General features: G+C 38.0%; 1 protein-coding gene across 1 annotated transcript in view; it reads left to right on the top strand.

Moving 5' to 3' along the window:
- The first annotated feature begins 19,371 nt into the window (after positions 1-19,371).
- Itga2 (integrin subunit alpha 2) overlaps positions 19,372-19,990 on the top strand; it is a 100,829-nt gene continuing 100,210 nt past the window's right edge. Inside the window, exon 1 of the mRNA XM_005319646.4 lies at positions 19,372-19,628. Coding sequence (XP_005319703.2) covers positions 19,559-19,628 — 70 coding nt within the window. The 5' untranslated portion in view covers positions 19,372-19,558. The remainder of the gene's footprint in view (positions 19,629-19,990) is intronic.

Genomic DNA, 19,990 nt, shown 5'->3' with positions numbered 1-19,990 from the left:
GAAGGGAAAAACAACTCAAACTCAGTTTCTCCTACTACACACTTAACACAGTTCACCTTTGTGATCTCAAAATGTGTGCGTATTTCTCCTCACCAGCAAGCAGCATTTCTGCAGCATGGATACCGGCTGTGTGTCTTCTCTTGCAATTCAGTACTGATATTACCTACCTAGAGATAATGTCAGACCCCACAATTTGAAGGCTTGATCCCCAACCCTGCTTCTGCTTTAGATGCAATCACAAGCCTCAGGTTCCTTTACCTATATTTCTGACTGACTGGCTATCCTTCTTTAGGCTCAATTAATTTGCTTCAGCAGCTCAAAGAACTCAAGAAACACTTACTTTTACTTACTAGTTTAATATAAAGGATGCAAAGATGCATAGGGCAAGGTATAGGAGAAGAGGCATAAAATTTCCATGCCCCACTGGGTGCACTGACCTCCACAAACCTCTCTGTATACAGCTACCTAAAGCCCTCTGATTCCTGTACTTTTGTGTTATTGTGGCATCTTCACTGCATAGGTGGGATTGCTAATAGGCTGTGTGGAGAAACCCAGCAAAGCCTGTCCAGATTTTTTCAGCCTTGCTTCCTCACTGGTATGGGGAAGAACCCTCTGGGACAAGGAAGGTCTTATGATCTACGATCAGATAAGGCAAGTCAGAAAATTCCTTTATGGCCAGCTCCAGGTCAGAAAGGTTGGGAAAAAAATCTGTCTTAGGGAAAAAAAATTCTAGTTTCCTCCAAGGGAAGGATGTTTTGAGCCAGAAACCATGGATGAGAACTTACACACACATAGACACACTCACACATCATAATGTCACAATGATAGTGTGAGCCATAAAATACACCAAGAATTAAAAAGTAATTATTTTTTATTCAAACTATAGTTTAAGAAATAAAGTTATTTAATATATAAAAATTATAAGAAAATTAAAAAATATATTAATAGTAATTATACATATTTATGTGTAAAAAGTTTCATTTTCAAATAGTGATATAGAAGGAGTGAGTAAGGTATTTTTTTGAAAGAGAGAGACTAAAATATGAAGTGGTTATTTGTAAATTTTTGATTTTCTGAAAAGTAGTCCTCAGTGCCTTGTATTTTTTTATTAATGTGAAATGAGAAGTTTTTCCTACCCCATAGTGATGCTTATCGAGGAAAATAATTTGGTGGAAAAACTAAAAGAAATTCAGGTGTACTTGCTGGAAAATAAATGGCATACAGAATGATTTATCATTTGTAATTCAAGAGCATAGACACATTTGCTTCTTGGCCTTTGTGATGTTTTTGTTTACTCCAATTATAAAACTAATGTAATAATATAGGCACATGCCAAGAGGCATAATCACCAAACATAACTGATTGTTAATTAAGAGTGGAATTGATTTCTGTTGTCTTCTTTATAATAGCTTTTGAAATTTTGAGTTGTTTCTATAGGAGGATCCATTTTTAATCTGGAGAAAATAACAAAATAATAAAGGAATGTTTATAGTGGTAGAAAAAAATTAAAAACCTAATGAATAGCTTAAAATCATCATCACATAAACCCCAGAAATGTCATGCTTAAAATTAATAAAAAGGTGCACTGCACTATTTAAAATGTGCTATTATGTTTTTAACTTTTTTAGTATCAAAAAGGTGATAGTCATCAAATATTTTCCCTTCCTCTGGAGTTGAAAAGAAGAAAATTATCCATCTACCTCAATATTAAAAATTACTTCGAGTGAGGAGGAGACCAGAATGTAGGGGGAAAGATAATCTCTAAGAAAAATAGCAAATGGGACCTTTTATTACAACACAAAATTGACTGAGTTATTTGATGAATAATCTTAGAGCAAGAATATTGCTAGAAATAAAAGGGCTGGGATCATTATATCACAAGCAATAAAATGAAGTCCGTGAAAGAAGCAAAGAGGGAAAAAAAAAGAGACAAGAGACATATAAAAAACAACCAGAAATATGGCAAATTGGCTATGGTCTTATCAGTAATTACATTAAAGGTATATGGTCTGAACACCCAAATCAAAGAACAAAGATTTTTCAGACTGATAAACAGAATAAAAATACACTAACATACCAAGAAAGAGATATCCGATTCAAAAGCAAAAATAGTTTGAAAGAAAACTGGTGGATAAAATTAGCCCAGGCAAATAGTAACTATAAGAGAACTAGAATGGATATATTACTATTCAGCAAAATGAGCTTTAAAATGTGTGCAATTCTAAACTGGATTCTAATTTAGTGAGGGAGAAAGAGACTCCTGTATTTCCACTAATACATATAGAAATCCTAGATTTTTGCTTTGGTAGACTTTGATATCCTGCAGATTTTCAAGGACTCGATGGTACCTGAAATAAAACTTGGACTAAGAGAAAATACACATAGCTACCCCATTCCAAAAGTTAACTCTTTCACTGATGTAGGAGGTTTTATAATCTACATAGATTCTAGTTATGATGTTTACTACTCCAAACACAGGTACCATCGTCTGTAGGTACCAGGGTGCAGGCATTTTATGGATATACAGTTTGGTCATGTGCCAGAGCACTAGTCATCTTACTGACAAGTACTCTGTTGAATTAATATAAGTAGCATTAAAAAATTAAAAGATTTGGTCTTCAGCTCCAATTTGACTTAGCTGATTTGGTTATTATTGTTTTCATAGCATCTTACAAATGAGCCTAAGGTTCAGTTCATTTACATACAGGAACCCAAGCCAGGCTCAGTGGTGCACACCTGTAATCCCAGCAACCAATCCTTGGTTTGAGGCCCAAGGATTTCAAGTTCAAGACCAGAGAGACTCTTAGTAACTTAATGAGATGTTATCTTAAAATATCAAATAAAAAGGATTGGGGATGGAGTTCACTAGTAAAATGTTCCTACATTCAATCCCTAGTACAAGAAAAAAAAAAAAAGGATACTAGAACCCAGAGTGACCTTCCAAATGCAAGAGTGGAAATGCCTCAACTTTTTAAATAAAGAACAGCATTTGAAATTGGTCATCAGACTGTAATTAGTGGAGCTGGAAGTTAGCCATGCCAGGGCCTCTAACTGTCCTTGATAAAATGCCCAGAGCTCTTTAGTGCCACATACCACATTTCTCAACTTCTCTTTTTCTCCCATCCTTTACTCTCAGATATTTTCTATTCTATTCCACTTAAGTACCATCTGTTATTCCTTTTCACACATTTTTCAGACCTTCTTTCATTCCTGCCCATTCTGCATACATGATCATTGAAAAGCAGGTAAGTCTGCAAAGATCCTAATTAGTGAATTGTTTATTGACAGGTCAATTTTTCTACCTTCTACGATAAATCATTAAATAAATGCTTTAAAGAATGTAGCCTCTTGTCGTCAGCATATTGTCAGAAATTTTTAAAAGGTTTGAGTTTACTATTGTCTGAGTATTACATATATATATATATTATATATATATATATATATATATGTATGTATATATATAGAGAGAGTTGAGGCATAATGTATATCTTCGGGTGCATACATCTAAATCTATATGTGCATGAAAACATCAATGAGGATTGTGTGTTTAGATGGACAGTCATTTGTATTCTGGAACAGGTTTGTAATTGGGACCATATGCAGCAATAGTACCATAAAAATAGGTAGTTTTGAACAAAACTGATGGGGATGGGTGAAGCCTCTCATTTTTCTTAGGGGAGAAAACAGGGAGGAAATTCAATTTCTGAGTGCCCCCCCCATATGTCAGGCATTGAGCTAGGCGAGCTTGCAACGTAATGCCTTTGAATTTTATCAGTAACCCTAAATGGTGGTGTTCTTATTATGTCTATTTTACAGAAGATGTAACTGAGACTAAAGGAGTTAAGAGGCTAGTTAAAGATTATAAAGCTAGTAAGTAGTTATGCTGAATTAGAAACCAAGATCTTATTCCAAAGCCTTTTTTTTCCCAGGGGCAGAGATTTGAGAAGAAGTCATTGGAAGAGAAATGAAAACAGAAAAGTAAGAGAAAACTCAGTTCTTCATGGTACTTGACACGTAGTGGACACTCTACAATACATATTTGTTCATTCTTGGATAAATGTAAGGATCAATAAACTGTGTTATGGATCTCCAGAGAATCACAACCAAACCAATAGAACACACACACACACACACACACACACACACACACACACACTTCTAAGGAACTGGCTCACATGATTATGAAGGCTGAGAAGTCTCACAATCTTTCTTGTTCAAGTTGGACACCCAGGGAAGATGGTGGTGTAGGTTCTAGTCAACTATCACTGAGGTAGTTCAAAGACCCCAAAACCAAGTGAACTGACAGTGCACATCTCAGTCTGAGGGCAAGAAAACTGATGTCCCAATTCAGGCTGTCAGGCAGAAAGAGCAAATTCATGTTCACTTTGTTTTTTGTTCCATCCAGGCCTCCAACAGATTGGAGGAGGCCCACCAACACTGGCAATCACAGGCAGCCAACACGGAAACCATGCCTGCAGAAAGTGAACACCTCGTCATACAGATGCCTAGCTGTAGACAATCAGGTGACTGCTGCACTGTGCCTGGCCACTGCTCCCTAAACCTCCTCTAGTTCTGGGTGCTGCCCAATTCATGCTCAATTAATTCTCCAAACTGTAATCTGTCTGAAATTTTTATTTTCTTGAATATAAGTCTCCTAGAGAGGAAGATATTTGATACAAAGAAAAAAACTATAATATCATATATAGAGATAATAGAAATACAGATATATAGGAATAAAGATTTCTCATCTATAACATGGAAAGTAAGAAACAATTTGAGGGGAAAGGAAAATGACCTTGGAAATGCAGCTTCTTCCCCATTCCTGTACAAGTATGAAATATAGTTACACTAATATCTCAAAATTCTCACATTTGTGGGAAAATATTAAAATCAGCAAATCATAAAAAATATTAATATGACAATAGCACGAGCTGAGAGGTTACTCAACAGTAGAGCACCTGCTTAGCATGTGTGAAACCCTGGACCAAACTAATTAACTAACTAAAATAAAATGACAGTAAGCATATAAAGACAGAAGAGGTCACTTAATCCTATAGCATTTAATACTCAATCAGAATAAAGATATTGTTTTGAAAATATAATCTTGAAATAAGAGAGGTATCCTATAATTTAAAAGTATTTTAAAATTAAAATTCTTAATTATTTTGCTGGGTTTAGTGGCATCGACCTGTCATCCCAGCAGCTCTGGAGGCTGAGGCAGGATGATCACAAAGCAGGTCTCAGCAACATAGCAAAGTCCAAAGCAACTTAGTGAGATCTTGTCTCAAAGCAATAAAATACAAAAGGGTTGAGATTGTTGTTCAGTGGTGAAGCACCCCTGAGTTCAATCCCCAGTATCACCCTTCCAAATTTTTAGAATTATTTAAACAAAAATTGAAATAGAGTGGATATAATGACATGACCATAAGCCCAATGGCTAATACTTTGGATTTCTTCAAGTGACTCAATAATATTGTGGTCAGTTCTTAGAAACTCTAGTTTTCCTGGTATTTTGTTTTAATCATCAGTCAGATTATTGTCCCTTAGAATTCTATCTACATCCCAATATAAAAAAAAATAGGTAGAAGGTAAATTTGTCCTTGTCTTTACAAAATCAGATTCCTAAAAGATTACTCAGACTTCCATTTGCACCTTCTTGGCCATGTGAGTATTACATGACCATTCCTAATTGAAAGGGAAATAGAATAAATTCTAGCCTCCATAGTAAGAAAGAAATGGGGTAAGACTGGGTATTAAGACTTAGCTCATGATGCCCGCTCAAATAGTATTCTAAATATAATCAACACTATTATATCTCTTTTAAAATTTATTCTTATATGGGTAGAACTTCAAACCAGAAATAATCTCTGAAAGCTTTTCTAACTCAGAAATTCTGTGAAAGAACAGAGGAACTCACAATTTTTCCAGATGATTTAACACATATTTCCCATATTTTATCATGAATCTATGTAATGACTTTCTAAGATTCATCACATATTTAACAGTCTAAGAACTATACATTGTTTCAAAATACTAAATATATAATTTGTTGACTAAAATACTAACTCAAGAGATATTAAGTTTCACTATATGCAAGTGATATGTTATAGTTTGGATACAGAATATCTTCCCAAGGCACTATTGGGAGATAGTAGAATTTTTAAGAGATACAGCCCACTTAAAGGAAGTTGGGTCACTGGGGATGTGCTATTGAAGGGAAGATGGGGACCTTGGCCTCTTCCTCTCTCTTTGCTTCCTAACCACCAAGAGGAGAACAGCCCTTCTCTACCATGCTCTCCTGACATGATGTACTGTGCCACTATCAGTCCAAATAATGGAGCCAAGTGACCTTGGATTGAAATTGCTAAAATCATGAGCCAAAATAAAACTTTCTTCTTTTAAGTTGATTATCTCAAGTATTTTGTCACTGTAGTGGAAATCTAACCTACATGTAATGTTGTACCTGCAAATTGAGAAGCAGCCATCATTCCATGTCCTGAGCATGGAATCAGCATTGCTTTGAACTAACTTGGACAGTGAGACACTAGTTCTGGGAACTCTGTGGTGCAAAAGTGCCTGGAAATGCCCATTTGCAAGATGAACCCTTGTCATGGAATTCACTAGTTCAAAGCTTTGATTTCAAATCCCAGCTGCCAAGGTAGAAAAGATGGACATAAACTGCAAAGCCCCCATCAAGTTGTTTTTCTCAACTTCATCCTGTTTACCTCAAGAAGTTTTTCATAGTGAAACCTTTAATGCTCAGACCTATATAATAAACGTTCAGGCTTTTGTTCTTTTGTTAGATCCTGTCTCCATCAGAGATTGGATAACCCACCAGATCCTGCTGCTGCACCATTTTTATATTTTTATGCTGCTCACTATATTTCTTTTGACTTTATTTTCTTAAGCCAAGTCACGGCCTGTATTCAGTTAGCTATTCACCCACTGTGCAGGCGGCAGCAGATAATTCCATATTTCTAAGAAGTATCAAAAGATACTCTCTATCATCAGGGAATTATTTTCTTACAATTCTTTGAAAAAATGTTTTCTAGAGAGCTGTGAGTAAACTATGTCAACTCCTAAATTTATGTTTTTCTTTTTCAAGGAAAATCCTAATGCATTGTCCATCATTAATCTTCCTTCTCTGAATTCATACATTAATTACACTCTGCCCCAGTCCTTATCACATCAAATGGCATTTGGATCACATGCACTTATCCATGCACCCTACTCCAGTTTCTTTTGAAGATAAACCTAGATTTGTACACAGTTACAATTATCCATAGATGTGCTGATACACTATCTGTGATCTGCAACCACTCCTGCCTCTTAAAAATAACCTTCCCCCAACTCCTTCTGAAAGTGTAAAAGGGATGTCTCATTCTTAGAACATAGCTTCTTGGTTATCGAAAGGTGTCCGCCATTTTCTTTCTCTAGCCTTTTCTCTTTAGCATCTCCTGCTGCAGCTTCCTTAATACAAAAGATGCCATTTCTTCTGAAATAGGAATGAGAATACGTTCTTTCAGCTGCTGTAGTACTCTCAGTTACTCTGATGCTCTTACTCCTTTATCCAAACAAACAAAACCCCTCTTTCTGTTTGAACCCATCACCTGAGGTTAGGCTAGACACTTCTCTACAATCAAAGTAGCTTTTCCTTTCAGATTACTGCATCTATCTTCTGCATCAAGCTAAGTTCATCCATGAGATTTTTAAAATTTCGAATGCATATAGGCCCCCAGTGAATTCTCCCACCATTCTTGACCTCCATAGCCAAAACCAAAGCAGAGGCCTTTACTGCATAAGTTTGTCTTACTCTGCAAGCTGACAGCTTCCTGGTAGCAGGATGCATTGCAAGTCTGTTTTGCCCTCATTCTGCTTTTTATGCAACAGTTGGTTACAACAAATACTTAAAAATCTGTGCTGTGTTGACTGTAACCAGACCTACTCAGTGTGAAGAAAGGACTGTGCCTCACTATATAAAAATGCAGAAATTGGCTGAAGGCAAAAATGAGATTAAACACTAGATTTTCCCAGCAAATATTGATTAAATTTAAATTGTATTTGATGGCATTGTCGTGGAGTCATCCTGGTCTGACAGAAATAATAGAGGAATGGGGACTACTTCAGACCCCGAGGGGTTATCTAACTGCCTAGTGAGGCATTTGTTTTATGTTTAAATATTATTTTCACTGATTATAAAAAAGAACATCCATTCCCTTTTATCAATTTCTACTCAAGACAGGCAAATATGCTTAGATAGATTGAAAATGCCTTTTAAATAAGTGATTAAATATGAAGAATGAGTCTCTACTTTCCTTGACTAGACATTGTGGCATTGATATTGGCATTTTTGTTTCTTTAAATTGCATTCACTTCCACCACAGCTTCCTTCTCAGAGGACATTGCCGCAGCCCAGACTTTACTTCACTTATCTCCCTTTCTATAGAGTTATTTATTTATTTATCTTTGTAACTTAAAATTTTCAAACTCTACAGTTGGGATTATTTAGGTAAAATTTACATATGGTGAAGTTTTAGGCTCAAGTCAACAGTTTTAAAAATGTACATAGTCATATAACCTGCACCAGTCACAATGGAAAACATCTCTATTGCCCCCAAAAGTTTCCTTATGCCTTTTTAGTTCCATTTTTTCCCTCATTCCCAGCCTCTGCAGCCAACCTGATTTCTGTCCCTTTAGTTTTGCCTTTGAAGTACGTCATAAATTGATTCATAAAACAAATGGCTTTTATGTCTGGTGTTTTCTGTGGGAGTTCTGTGTTTGAGATTGGGGTCTACAAACTTCATGATTGTGACATGCTTGGAGACTAGGAAGTTTCTGTGCAAAGACACAGAATGCCTGGCTGCTAGGAGATGCCTAGCTACTGGGAAACTCCTGTGCAAAAGCACAGGATGCCTGGCTGCCATAGCCTTGTCCTTCACAAGTTTACCCTGCTTCCCAGACCTAGGATGCCCAGCCTCCTCCCTCTAAGATAACTATGCAGGTGCACTATCTGGTTTCCTTAGCAATGTCCTTGGAGAGAAGGGGCTCTGGTGTATTAACCTGGACCTTATCTCAGTTAGCTAGCACTCTGGTTTAAGAAATACTAATTAAAATATAGTCATGGTAACGAGGAGTTCTTTGAGGAAGGGAGGAGTGGGCACTTCACTTCTGCACTTCTCCTTCACCACTTCACTTCACTCCTCTGGGCTCCACCTGTCTGCCTGCTTATACCCTGTGTCTGTGTCTGTTCTTCTGTGCGCCTCCTCACAGGTATTCCTCCACAGTTTTCCTTTAATGTCTTCCATGTTGTTGCATCCATCAATTGCTCTTTCCTCTTTATTTCTAAGTATTATTGTATGGACACGTTGTGATTATGTTGATTCTCTTGTTTTCTTGTCTTTGAGACTTGTGTGTATGAGACAGGAAGGTATTTTTTTTACCATAGTTGGATTTTTTCATTTTATATTTCATATAAGGTAATATGGTCCTTGGGGAAAACTCAGGCCTACTGAACATATTTACACACCTGGCATTGCCCAGACAGAAATGTGCTCCAATCCTCTATGCTACACAGATGACCTATTGCATTTATTGATTCTTCCACCTACAGGTTCGAAAGATGTAATTAGGGATTTCGTATCTGGAAGTATAATTGGTCACAGAATGTAATGGGAAGAGAATGGGTGTCAGGGAGGCTTGGTCCTGTGTCTCAGCTCTGCTCTTTACTGGTTGCTCATGCTCAGACATGTTTCTTGAACCTGGCTGTCTAAACATTAGGTTCCTTACTCATACAATGGAAATATTGATGTGCAACTCAAGAAGTTATGAGAAGCCAGAATAAGATAAGTTTTAAACAGTGATAGAGTTCTGAGCAAATAGTCCTCTCATTCTTTTTTTCTCATCTCCTTATTCAGAACAATCTTTTTGGCATAAATAAATTTTTAGACTTCTATTATAATTTCAGACAACAAGAAGGTTGTTTTCCTTTTAGAATCCATATAAAGTATTTAAATTATTTTCACTGACTTATAACTCCCACTATAATGAGCATTAACAAATATTGCTTTTTATTTAGTCAAAAGTAGTCACACTTTCTTTTGTCATAGCTTATAGTAAACACTCCTATATTTTTAACACATAAAAATGACAACAGTTTTTCTTTGGATTCAAATTACACTGTGTATCAGCATATAGAAAGTGACTCACAGAACTGGCTGATCTAATTTTTCTGATTGACACCAATGCTTGTCACCTATCTTAATCTCCATCAACATGTTCATCACTGCAACCTACAACCTCAAAATCACACCCTACAGGAAGTTCTGTTGCTTTTGCTGTAAATAATAAGAGCCAATAAAAACATATCAGGAAACACTAATTTGGATAGTGGGCATGGAAATAGACTATAAGAAAAAATAAAGAGCAACTGAAATGTAATGCTATATATCAAGCAGATGTATGTAGCCCTTGTATTCTTAGCTTGAGGAATACATCAGGTACACTGTAATGTTAGAATAAGATTTTTCTGGCTGAAGCCCTAACTAAAGATATGTAGGAAGCCCAGGACTACTCTTCCCTTTTGAGCTTCTGGGAGTTACTAGAATGTGTATCTTATATTTGTCAATTGGCTGCAATGCTGTTCTCATAACATCCATTTCTTTTATTTCTCTTCCTACCATCATGTCCCAACTTTCAACACAGATTTATGATGCGGTCATTGCCATTTTCTCTGCTTTCGGTATCATCACTTGAACATGATTGGTGATTTTTAACTTAATGCTCAATCCCTTCTCTTGCTCATTTCTAGCAATATGCCTATTGAGATGAAGAAAACACCTACCACCTACCATTGCATTTATATTTCAATTTGGTCGATATGTAGTACTATTTTTTACTCATACACTGGAAATATTTTATAATTGTTACCATTTTTTTTCCATATGACTCTGTAATCTTTTTCTTCTGGGATTTAGAATTGATACCTTGCTTTATTCAAATTAGTCTTGCATTTTTAAATCTCTTTGTTTCTTGAATCAGTATGTCACACCTTGGTGATTTCCTGGAGATATTTCCTACCCTGGACATTTCACAGCTCAAATAGATTAATGGATCTGTTAGGCTAGCTCTGTTGACATTTAGACTATTCACAATACTATTTAGTAATGTGTGTGTACTTTTTAAAGTTTATTCAAAATACAAATATACAAATATGCAATGTCAAATTGTGGAATTTAAACATGTGAGTTGATTGTATTTTAACTGTATCTCCATGTATGTCAAAGAAAAAAGATAATCACTATTAATTTTGTTTTGTTTTGTTTTGTTTTTGGTACCAGGGATTGAACCCAGGGGCACTTAACCACTGAGTCACATCCCTAGCCCTTTTTTGTATTTTACTTAAGGACAGGTCTCACTGAATTTATGTAAATAATAAGAGCCAATAAAAACATATCAGGAAACACTAATTTGGATAGTGGGCATGGAAATAGACTATAAGGAAAAATAAAGAGCAACTAAAATGTAATGAAATTTCTGAGGCTGGCTTTGAACTCACAATCTTCCTGCCTCAGCCTCCAGAATTACTGGGATTACAGGTGTGCAACACAGCACCTGGCTACTATTAAAATCTCACACCAAAAAGTGAGTGAGTGAGTGTGTGTGTGTGTGTGTGTGTGTGTGTGAGAGAGAGAGAGAGAGAGAGAGAGAGAGAGAGAGAGAGAGAGAGAGAGAGAGAGAGAGAGAGAGAGAGAGAGAGAATGAAAATACAGAGTACAAAGGTTTGTGCTAGGGCTGGAGTTGGATTTTGTGATTTATATAATGTGGAATTGGACAGTTAGGTAAAGGCAAAGATAGAAAGGAACAGAAGCCAAATTGTAAGAAAATATAGTGGAAAAAATTCTGAGCCAGACTCAGAAGCTGAGCCCAGGGTCAGGAGGAAACCATATTTCTTGGTATGATGTAGTAATTTTATGTGAATTCTTTATGATCTAGCTATCCTGTATGTACCCTGCATGTGTGTGGGCTGGGGTGGGAGTGGCTACAGGTAAACCTCAATGGATTGAGTGTATGCATCAGGACATAGCAAGCCTTCTGGGAAATCCCTCTAAAAGAACCTGAGTCTGAGGAAGAGCAGCAGCCTCCTCATTTTAAGGCAGATTCACAAGCAGATCTGGAACCAGGAAGTCTGATGTCATCACAAATCATGGATATGTTTGGGGACACACAGCTTTTTAGTGGTAGAGGCAGGCATGAGCCAACAGCCAGGACTGATCTTTGAACACAGGAAGAAATAGTTCAGGGTAAGATGACCCAACATATGCTAGTGAGAACAGTAAAAGGAGGACATTTGAGCATTTGCTCAAATATGTCCTCATTTGTATGCAGAGACTGGTAAATACTCCGTTTACAAAGATATGAAAGTCACTATCTCTGGGATTATGTCATGGGACACAACAAGAAGAAAATAAACTGTGTTGTCATAGCTTACCATGGGGAAACTTCCATTCTCCTTAATTGTAAGCCTTAAAATATCTTCATTTACCTGCAAATCTAGAGTATTTGGATGGTACAAGCTACTTTTCATATAACTGTGCATTATAAATGGTTCATAATGAACCTAAAGAAAATGTGCCCAGATGTTCTTTCATCCTAGTGGATGGCAAAGACTTCCATATTCACTGATCCTATACAACATATGATTTTAGCTCAAGCAAGACTTTGAAGACAATGTTTGATAAAAAGATTTCAAAGTCATTGAAGACAGCCATTGAGAATAAACCGTTCCAGTTTTCACCTTGGTGCTTAGTTTATAAACATACACAAGGAAGATGATAAATGAATATATAAGTGAACAAATATGTTTTAAAGTGATTATTTTAAGATTCACAACTTAAGCCAAGTGAAGGATCTTGGTAGAAATTATAAGAATTTTTGAGACATAAAAAGTCTGGAAGAAAATTATGTAGGAAACCTGGGATTAAATATTATACCATGAAACAATCCAAAGTTTGTGACTCAAGAAGAGCTATTGCTTTTTCATGTAACATAGTAAAGGCGTAGAAGTAGAAAAGATTTACATGTTGATTAAGATTAAAATTCCTGGCAGAAGTGAAGTTCAGGATCTTTTGAGCTTCTCCCAGCCTCACTGAGCTCATTCTTTTGATGTGTAAAAATATCTCACTGGTCTGCCAGTCAAATAAATGCTAATGGTAATATTGGCTCTGTTTGACTTTTTTGATGTTAAACATTTGAAATGCTTTTTCCATCTAAAAAACAGACTCCAATCTTAATGGTAGCATCAAAATTACTTCAAAAAATAAGAGTTAATGTCACCCATGAGATGCACTAAAAGTTAAATAACAAAATGGCTGAGGGAGAAGTCTTGGCGTCAGAACAGAATTAAAATCACCTACAGAATCAAAGATTGTGCATTCTCAGTAGAAGATTTTAAGGCAAAAAAAAAAATCATCTTGAGTGGTTTTATGAGTGTGTCAAACTGAAAAAGATCCTTTCCTGAGTTAAAATTAAGTCTCACAGAATCCAGAGATAGGCCATGGAAAACTAAAAGCATTTACAGGATGAAGTAAGGCCATGGAAATGATAAGTAATTAAAGAAGTCACTCTACAGAGCAGAACAGAGCAGGTAGGCAGAGAGGCAAAGCCAAGAATTCACATTATCCTAAAGGAGCACAAAGTAGTTTTGCTCTTGTCTTTCCATTTCCTCTTTAGTATCTCACTCAAAAAAATTTCTTTATAATTTTTTAATTCACTATTCTTTGACTTGGGCTAGTTGAAGTAGGATTAATTTTTTCCCCTTGAATTAATCTCTAACTGAAACATCCAAGTTTTCCAGAGAAAGCAGACATAAGCAGCCTTGATTCATCATCTGACACATTTCTTAAAAAAAAAAAAAAAAAATCTAAAGTACATATGGAACAATGTTTCCCCTTCATTGAGCTTTTCCATGTTCTAAGCCATAAACTTCTTAAATCCTTTTCTCAGGTTTACCTTAAAGGAAGACATTAGGTGTTAGCTGAACAAATGCATTTATTTATTGGTAGAAGAGTTATTGGTTATCAGTTCAGTGTCAGGCCTTGTTTTAGGAGCTGTGAGTTAAAGAAGTTAATGAGACGTATTCATTGCCCTTAAAGATTTCCCACAGGAGAGAGCACTGTTTTAAAGATAGTCCAGTTCAAAAAAGAGAAGCCTGCTCACACTAGATTAAGAGAAAAAGAGAGGCTCTTAAGAGGATACAGGGAGGTATCATGGAATTAAAAGTAGGAAGGGCAGCTACAGCTCCGAAATAACTGGAAACAGAAAATAGAAGAGACAAAGACCCCAAAACAATCTCAATCTCTTTTTATCACCCTGACCTCAGTTCTTCGTTAAGAAAAGAAAGCCTCTCATCTCTGTATCTCTACATCCTATAAATAACTGCAGATTGGCTCTTTCCATACTCATTAAAGAAAACTGATTGCCCCAGAAGAACACAAATTCTTAGCCCATGTGGCCAGCAAAGACTCAAGCATTTCTATATCCTGAATACAATTTCTTGGAAGAAAGAACCTGATAGATTCAGTCTGGATCGGGTGACTCCCCCAGTCAGTGGGAGGTGAGGTTATATGACTCAACAACTACCAGAGACAGGTTGCGGGGGACTCTGAGAAAGCACCATGGGTAGACCTGGCAGATTTCTTGACACATCTGCCATACATTTAAGAGATAAGAACAGTCAACCCCAGGGGGAGCTAGAATAGAAGCATGAATGAAATTTGTAGATAGGGGACATAGAATTATATTTTTGTTTTTCCTTTGTTTGTTATAAATGGAAGCTCTCTTTTCTTTTGGAATATTTTATGACTCAGCCAGTACCTGAAGACCTGTGGGTGAGTGGAGCTTAGTGGATTCTGAGCTTTCCTCAGTCATGTCTTACATTTATTCAAAAATGTTTCAGGAGTCACTGGTTACTTCATTTCTAGTTTTCCAGGACTTACATAGAATTTCACATTCACTATCCTTTTTTAGTTCTAAGGAGAAAAATGTGAAACTGTTAGGAAATTCCTTTCATAGTAATAACTATTTAATAGGAATTTATTATTGACCAAGTATAGACTAGACTTGTGATTCAAATCAGGTTTCAGAGATTTAGTGTTTAAATGAGAAGATGGATTATACCTATATAACTAAATTCATCATACCATAATACATTAAAAAAAGATTATTTTGGGGAACAAAAGTTAGGGGAATCAAGAGGTGGGCAAACAATACACAATTTAACGAGAGCCCTGAAGTAGAATTTGAAGGAATAAAGTACAAGAAGAAGCCACTGTAATTTGGTGGGGGGGAATGTTAAGGAATTAGCAAGGAAAAATGGGAAAGTGGCCAGTGAATAGGTGAATTGGGCTTGTTATGGTTTGGTGGCCCCATAAAGCTCACTTGTGAGACAGTAAAAGAAAGTTCAGAGGAGAAGTGATTGGGTTGTGGGAGTCTTAACACAATCAGTTACCAATCAGTTACCACTCAGTTAATCCCAGAAGTGGTAGGGTATAGCCTGGAGGAGGTGGAAATTTGGCGTAGTGTTGGCTATGGGCTATATATTTGCATCTGACACACGGAGACCTCTCTCTCTGCTTCCTGATCATCTGCTTTCCTCTGACACATTCTTTTACCATGAGGTCGTGCCTCATCTCGAACCCCAAGGAATGGAGCTGACCTTCTATGGATTGAGAATTCTGAAACTGTGAGCCTTCAAATTAGCCATTTCTCCTGTACAATTGTTCAAGTCGGGTCTTTCAATGAAAGCAGTGAAAAAGCTGACTAAAACAAGCCTACACCTAGTATGCCAGAGGAATGCATTGACAGAGACTGCAGACGTAGGTTAGGGCTCCACTGGGATCTTAAGTGCTAAGATGCTTGAATTGATCCTAGAGACAGCCAAAGATTTCCAGCAGATCAATCCTGCATTTTAGAAAGAAAATTGTGATAAGAGGTGCAAAAGGAAGACTGGAGATGGGAAGGGAATAACCGTAGAAAGATTATGTAGAATGGTCATTCTGAAGTATGGAAAAAGACCAGGGAAAGGAGGGTGCCACAGAGAGCCATGGCAGAGACCAAGGATAATATGTGTGGTGGCAGCTGGCCTGCTGATGGCCCTGTGAGGAAAGAAGAAGTTTCTTGTTTAGTGATTGTCACATGGGAATAAAATAAGCAAAGACCAGCAGGACATGAAAATAAAAGAGATCAGAAAGGAATGCTGGGAAAAACTGACCTAACAAAATTCCTAAGAGCTAAGAGAAGGAACAGACTGAAGGCCCTTGCTCCATGCCTGAGTGCTTTCAGAATATGGTCTCTGGTCTCTCAAGACCCTTTCAAGTGCTCAATGATGTCAAAGTTATTTTCATAACAATATCGACACATTATTTGCCTTTTTCACTAAGCAGACATTTGCCCTGAGGATGTAAGCACAATGAGGGGTACTGGAAATCATACTTTCTGTGCTAAAAAAAAAAAGACAAAAGTGGGGGTGGTCAGTAGGCTAATAACTTTTAATGCCACAAAGTAGAAAAAGTTATTGATATGGTTATTGATATGGTTTCTTATCCCACATTGAAACTAGTATTTTGGCAGCAAATATTTGTTGAGCTTTGGTGTAATATTAGAGATTCATCTCTATTGTCCACTGTTTTTCCAAATATACATCTTTCCAACTCTATATTAATCTGTATGATTTGATCCAAACTACATATCACAACATAGTGAATGCCAAAACATATATGAAAATCAATGTCTATTTTTAAGACATATATTAGAAAGATTGACAAAAACGTAGAACAACGCACTCTTTTCATTTATTATTTTATTTTAGGAAATATAGTTTTTATAAAACTATGATATTTATGTTAACATATAATGGGTTCATTGCTATTTTAAAAATCAATTAATACATAAATACCTGAAAATTACCTGTTTTAATATCTCACAGGATAAACATCAATAGAAATAATTCACAGAAGCAACTATTCTTTAATTGTTTGAAGTGTCTAATGCATCACTATGACCAAAATATCTGATAAAAAAAAAATTAGAGAAGGCAAAGTTGATTTTTGGTTCATAGTATCAGAGTTTCAATCCATGGTAGGCTGACTCCATTGCTGTGGATCCAAGAAGAGGCAGAACATCATGGCACAAAGGTGTGGTGGAGAAGCACTGCTCCACTATTGGCCACAGGAAGCAGGAGTGGGGGAAAGAGACACATGAAAGATGACCCTTCCAGGGCACTCACCTAGCGACCCACCTCCTCCAGCCACCTGCCTATAGTTAACACTCAGTCCATTCAAACTAGGATGGACCGGATGGGTTATAGCTCCCATAATCTAGTCATTGCATCTCTGAATATTTCTTCATTAACACAAGAACTTTCCAGGAATACCTCATACCAAACCATAATACCTCCTTTAGCCTTCCTTACTTCTTGTACAGAATGTGATGTAAAACTCAACTATACCTAGGCAGGTTAGCTCCAAGGTGTGTGAAGCAGGGGTTCACAAACTGTGTTGTCTGAGGGACCCTTTCTGCTTTTTAAATTCATGGGAGGCAGGGATTTGTCCCTTTATTTTCTAAGATTTATGCTTGCTCTGGAAAAATATAGCTCTAGATCTATTTTGTATCTCATGGCAGTATAATGTGAATATGTCCCATTCTGAGATCAAAAACAAAGAAGGGTTCATTTGGGTTTCCAGCACCCAGAGACAAAGAACATTAAAGGAACCATCCTGCCTCCCAAACAAGGGTCTGTTCCAAACACTTACTCACATTTCAGTGAGTCAGAAGGAAACAGACAGATATTCATCTCCCTGAAACCTGGCTGACTTCCCACAAGACGTCTGTGAGGAGCTGAGATTGTGTGTCAGGGGCCACCTAAGAGCTCTCAGGTGGTAGCTGGCATCTTAGTAAGCAAGTAAGTACCACAGACAGGGAAAAAAAAAACCCACCTTTACTGCCAGTCAGGATTAGTAAGTAACATTAGTAAGTGACAGATTAGAAAACAGGAAAGGAAAGGACCTGAGGCTATGTATTTTGGGGTTCAAAGGTGTGGAATTAATACTCATGATCGTAAGCAGTAGCATCTGATAAATATCAGTTTAATACTTTAATAATTCAAGACTTCACCCCCTATTGTGATTATTTTTTTATTTAAAAAGCATTTTATTTTTATCAAATAATGAATTCCTTCCTACCTGGAACCACTTTGCTTCTGGTGGTAGTATCCCATTCTTCTTATAGTATTGCCCCATAAAGATTTGAAATGGTGTTAATAAAAATGATTAGGCAAATAACTCTAAATTTATGAGAACATTTGGTTACTTCAAAAAAACGTAGTTACTGGAAGAATTCTGTTTTCATCAGTGTGCTGGGAATTTGTGGGTGAACTTTTAGGAAGAAAAGGAGATTTCGAGATAAAAAGTGAATATTCTATTTCTTAGGTTTGTAAGTAAAATATCTCAGATACAGTTATAGAACGTTCTCATTCCAGGCCTGAGACTGAAAGAATGGAAGAAAACAGTCATGGTGTAACCTAGAGGAAGAGGAAGAGCCATCAGTTCATATATGGGTTCTCACCCTTCCTTTTTGTCTTGAAATAAATCATTTAACTCAGTAATCGATTCAGCTCGTTATCTCTGGAGAAATGAATGGTGATATTCTCATTTTCTCTCCCCCCCCCCTGTCTCTCTCTCTCTCTCTCTCTCTCACACACACACACACACACACACACACACACACACACGCACGCACACACACACACACACACACACACACACACACACACACACATACCTCTGTGGTATTCCAGCTGCAGGTCTAACTTAAATAGCACCTGGGATAATCATAACTTGAGAGCAGATCTTTCCTGATGAGTTAGTTTCTAACCTGGTCATTCTGCACTTATTTTCGTCCCGTTCTCCACCCACTTGGAGAAGACAGAAAGCCACGCACCACTCAGCCCACGGTAACTGTAGGTGAACTGTAGGTGTAGGGTTAGAGGTTTCCCCCTGGTAAGACTGAGAGCCACAGAGGGCTGCAGAGGGTGTGGGGTGGTCCTGGGGATCTGGAGGGTCCTCTGGTGGGCTGACAAGTCGTCAGGGGGCGGGTCAGCGCGAGGACTGGCGCTCTTCAGTGGGATGTGCAAAGCGGGTCTTGTCCAGGGCAGAAAAAGGCGCTGGGTCCCCATTCCCACTTCCAGGATGGCTAGGCTGGGGGATGTAGGGGAATCAAGGTGTGGTGCTGGGGGTGTGGAGAAGCGGAGGTGTAGCCTGCGGGGCCACTGGGCTGGGACTTGGCGGGGCGTGGCAGGGGCAGATCCGGCGTTGGCCAAAGCGGGAGGAGCGGGCCGGGGCGGGTCCTTTCGCTGCAGGAGCTGCCAGGCAACTTTCCCCTGCTCTCACCCAGGCAAGTCGAGAAGCCCTCGGACAGCTTCTGCAGTCTCCCGGTTCTCCTGTCCCTCGATCGAGAGTATTCTCTGCAAACTCAGAGCATCTACAGTCCCCAGAGCAGACCCAGGATGCGGCCAGGACAGGCAGGGGGCGCGCCGCTGCCGCTGCCGCTGAGGCTGGTGTTAGCGCTCAGTCAAGGTAAGTCTGCAGTTTGCGGCTGTTTGGCTGCAGGACACCCACAGGGGCCTGGCGGTGTGAGTGAGGGGTTATGTGGGGCCAGGGAGTTAGCAGCGTGAGTCTCGGCTGTGATTCCACGTGGACCTGGGCTCCCAGCCATCAGGAGCTGCTTGGAGAGATACACCCTTATCCCACTCCACCTCATCATTGGGGTCGTGAGACATATTTCACCCTGTCACGAACCTTCTGAAGAAGCACCAAAGTCATCTTCCTGACCACTTTGGTTTGGGGAACACACACACACACACACACACACACACACACACACACAAATTAGGATTTTGTGGGTGGTCCGAAGACCGCGCATCCTGCAGCCCAACTTC

The sequence above is a fragment of the Ictidomys tridecemlineatus genome, chromosome 1, assembly GCF_052094955.1.
Source record: "Ictidomys tridecemlineatus isolate mIctTri1 chromosome 1, mIctTri1.hap1, whole genome shotgun sequence".
Lineage (NCBI taxonomy): Eukaryota > Metazoa > Chordata > Mammalia > Rodentia > Sciuridae > Ictidomys > Ictidomys tridecemlineatus.
This window is presented reverse-complemented; position numbering and strand designations above follow the sequence as displayed.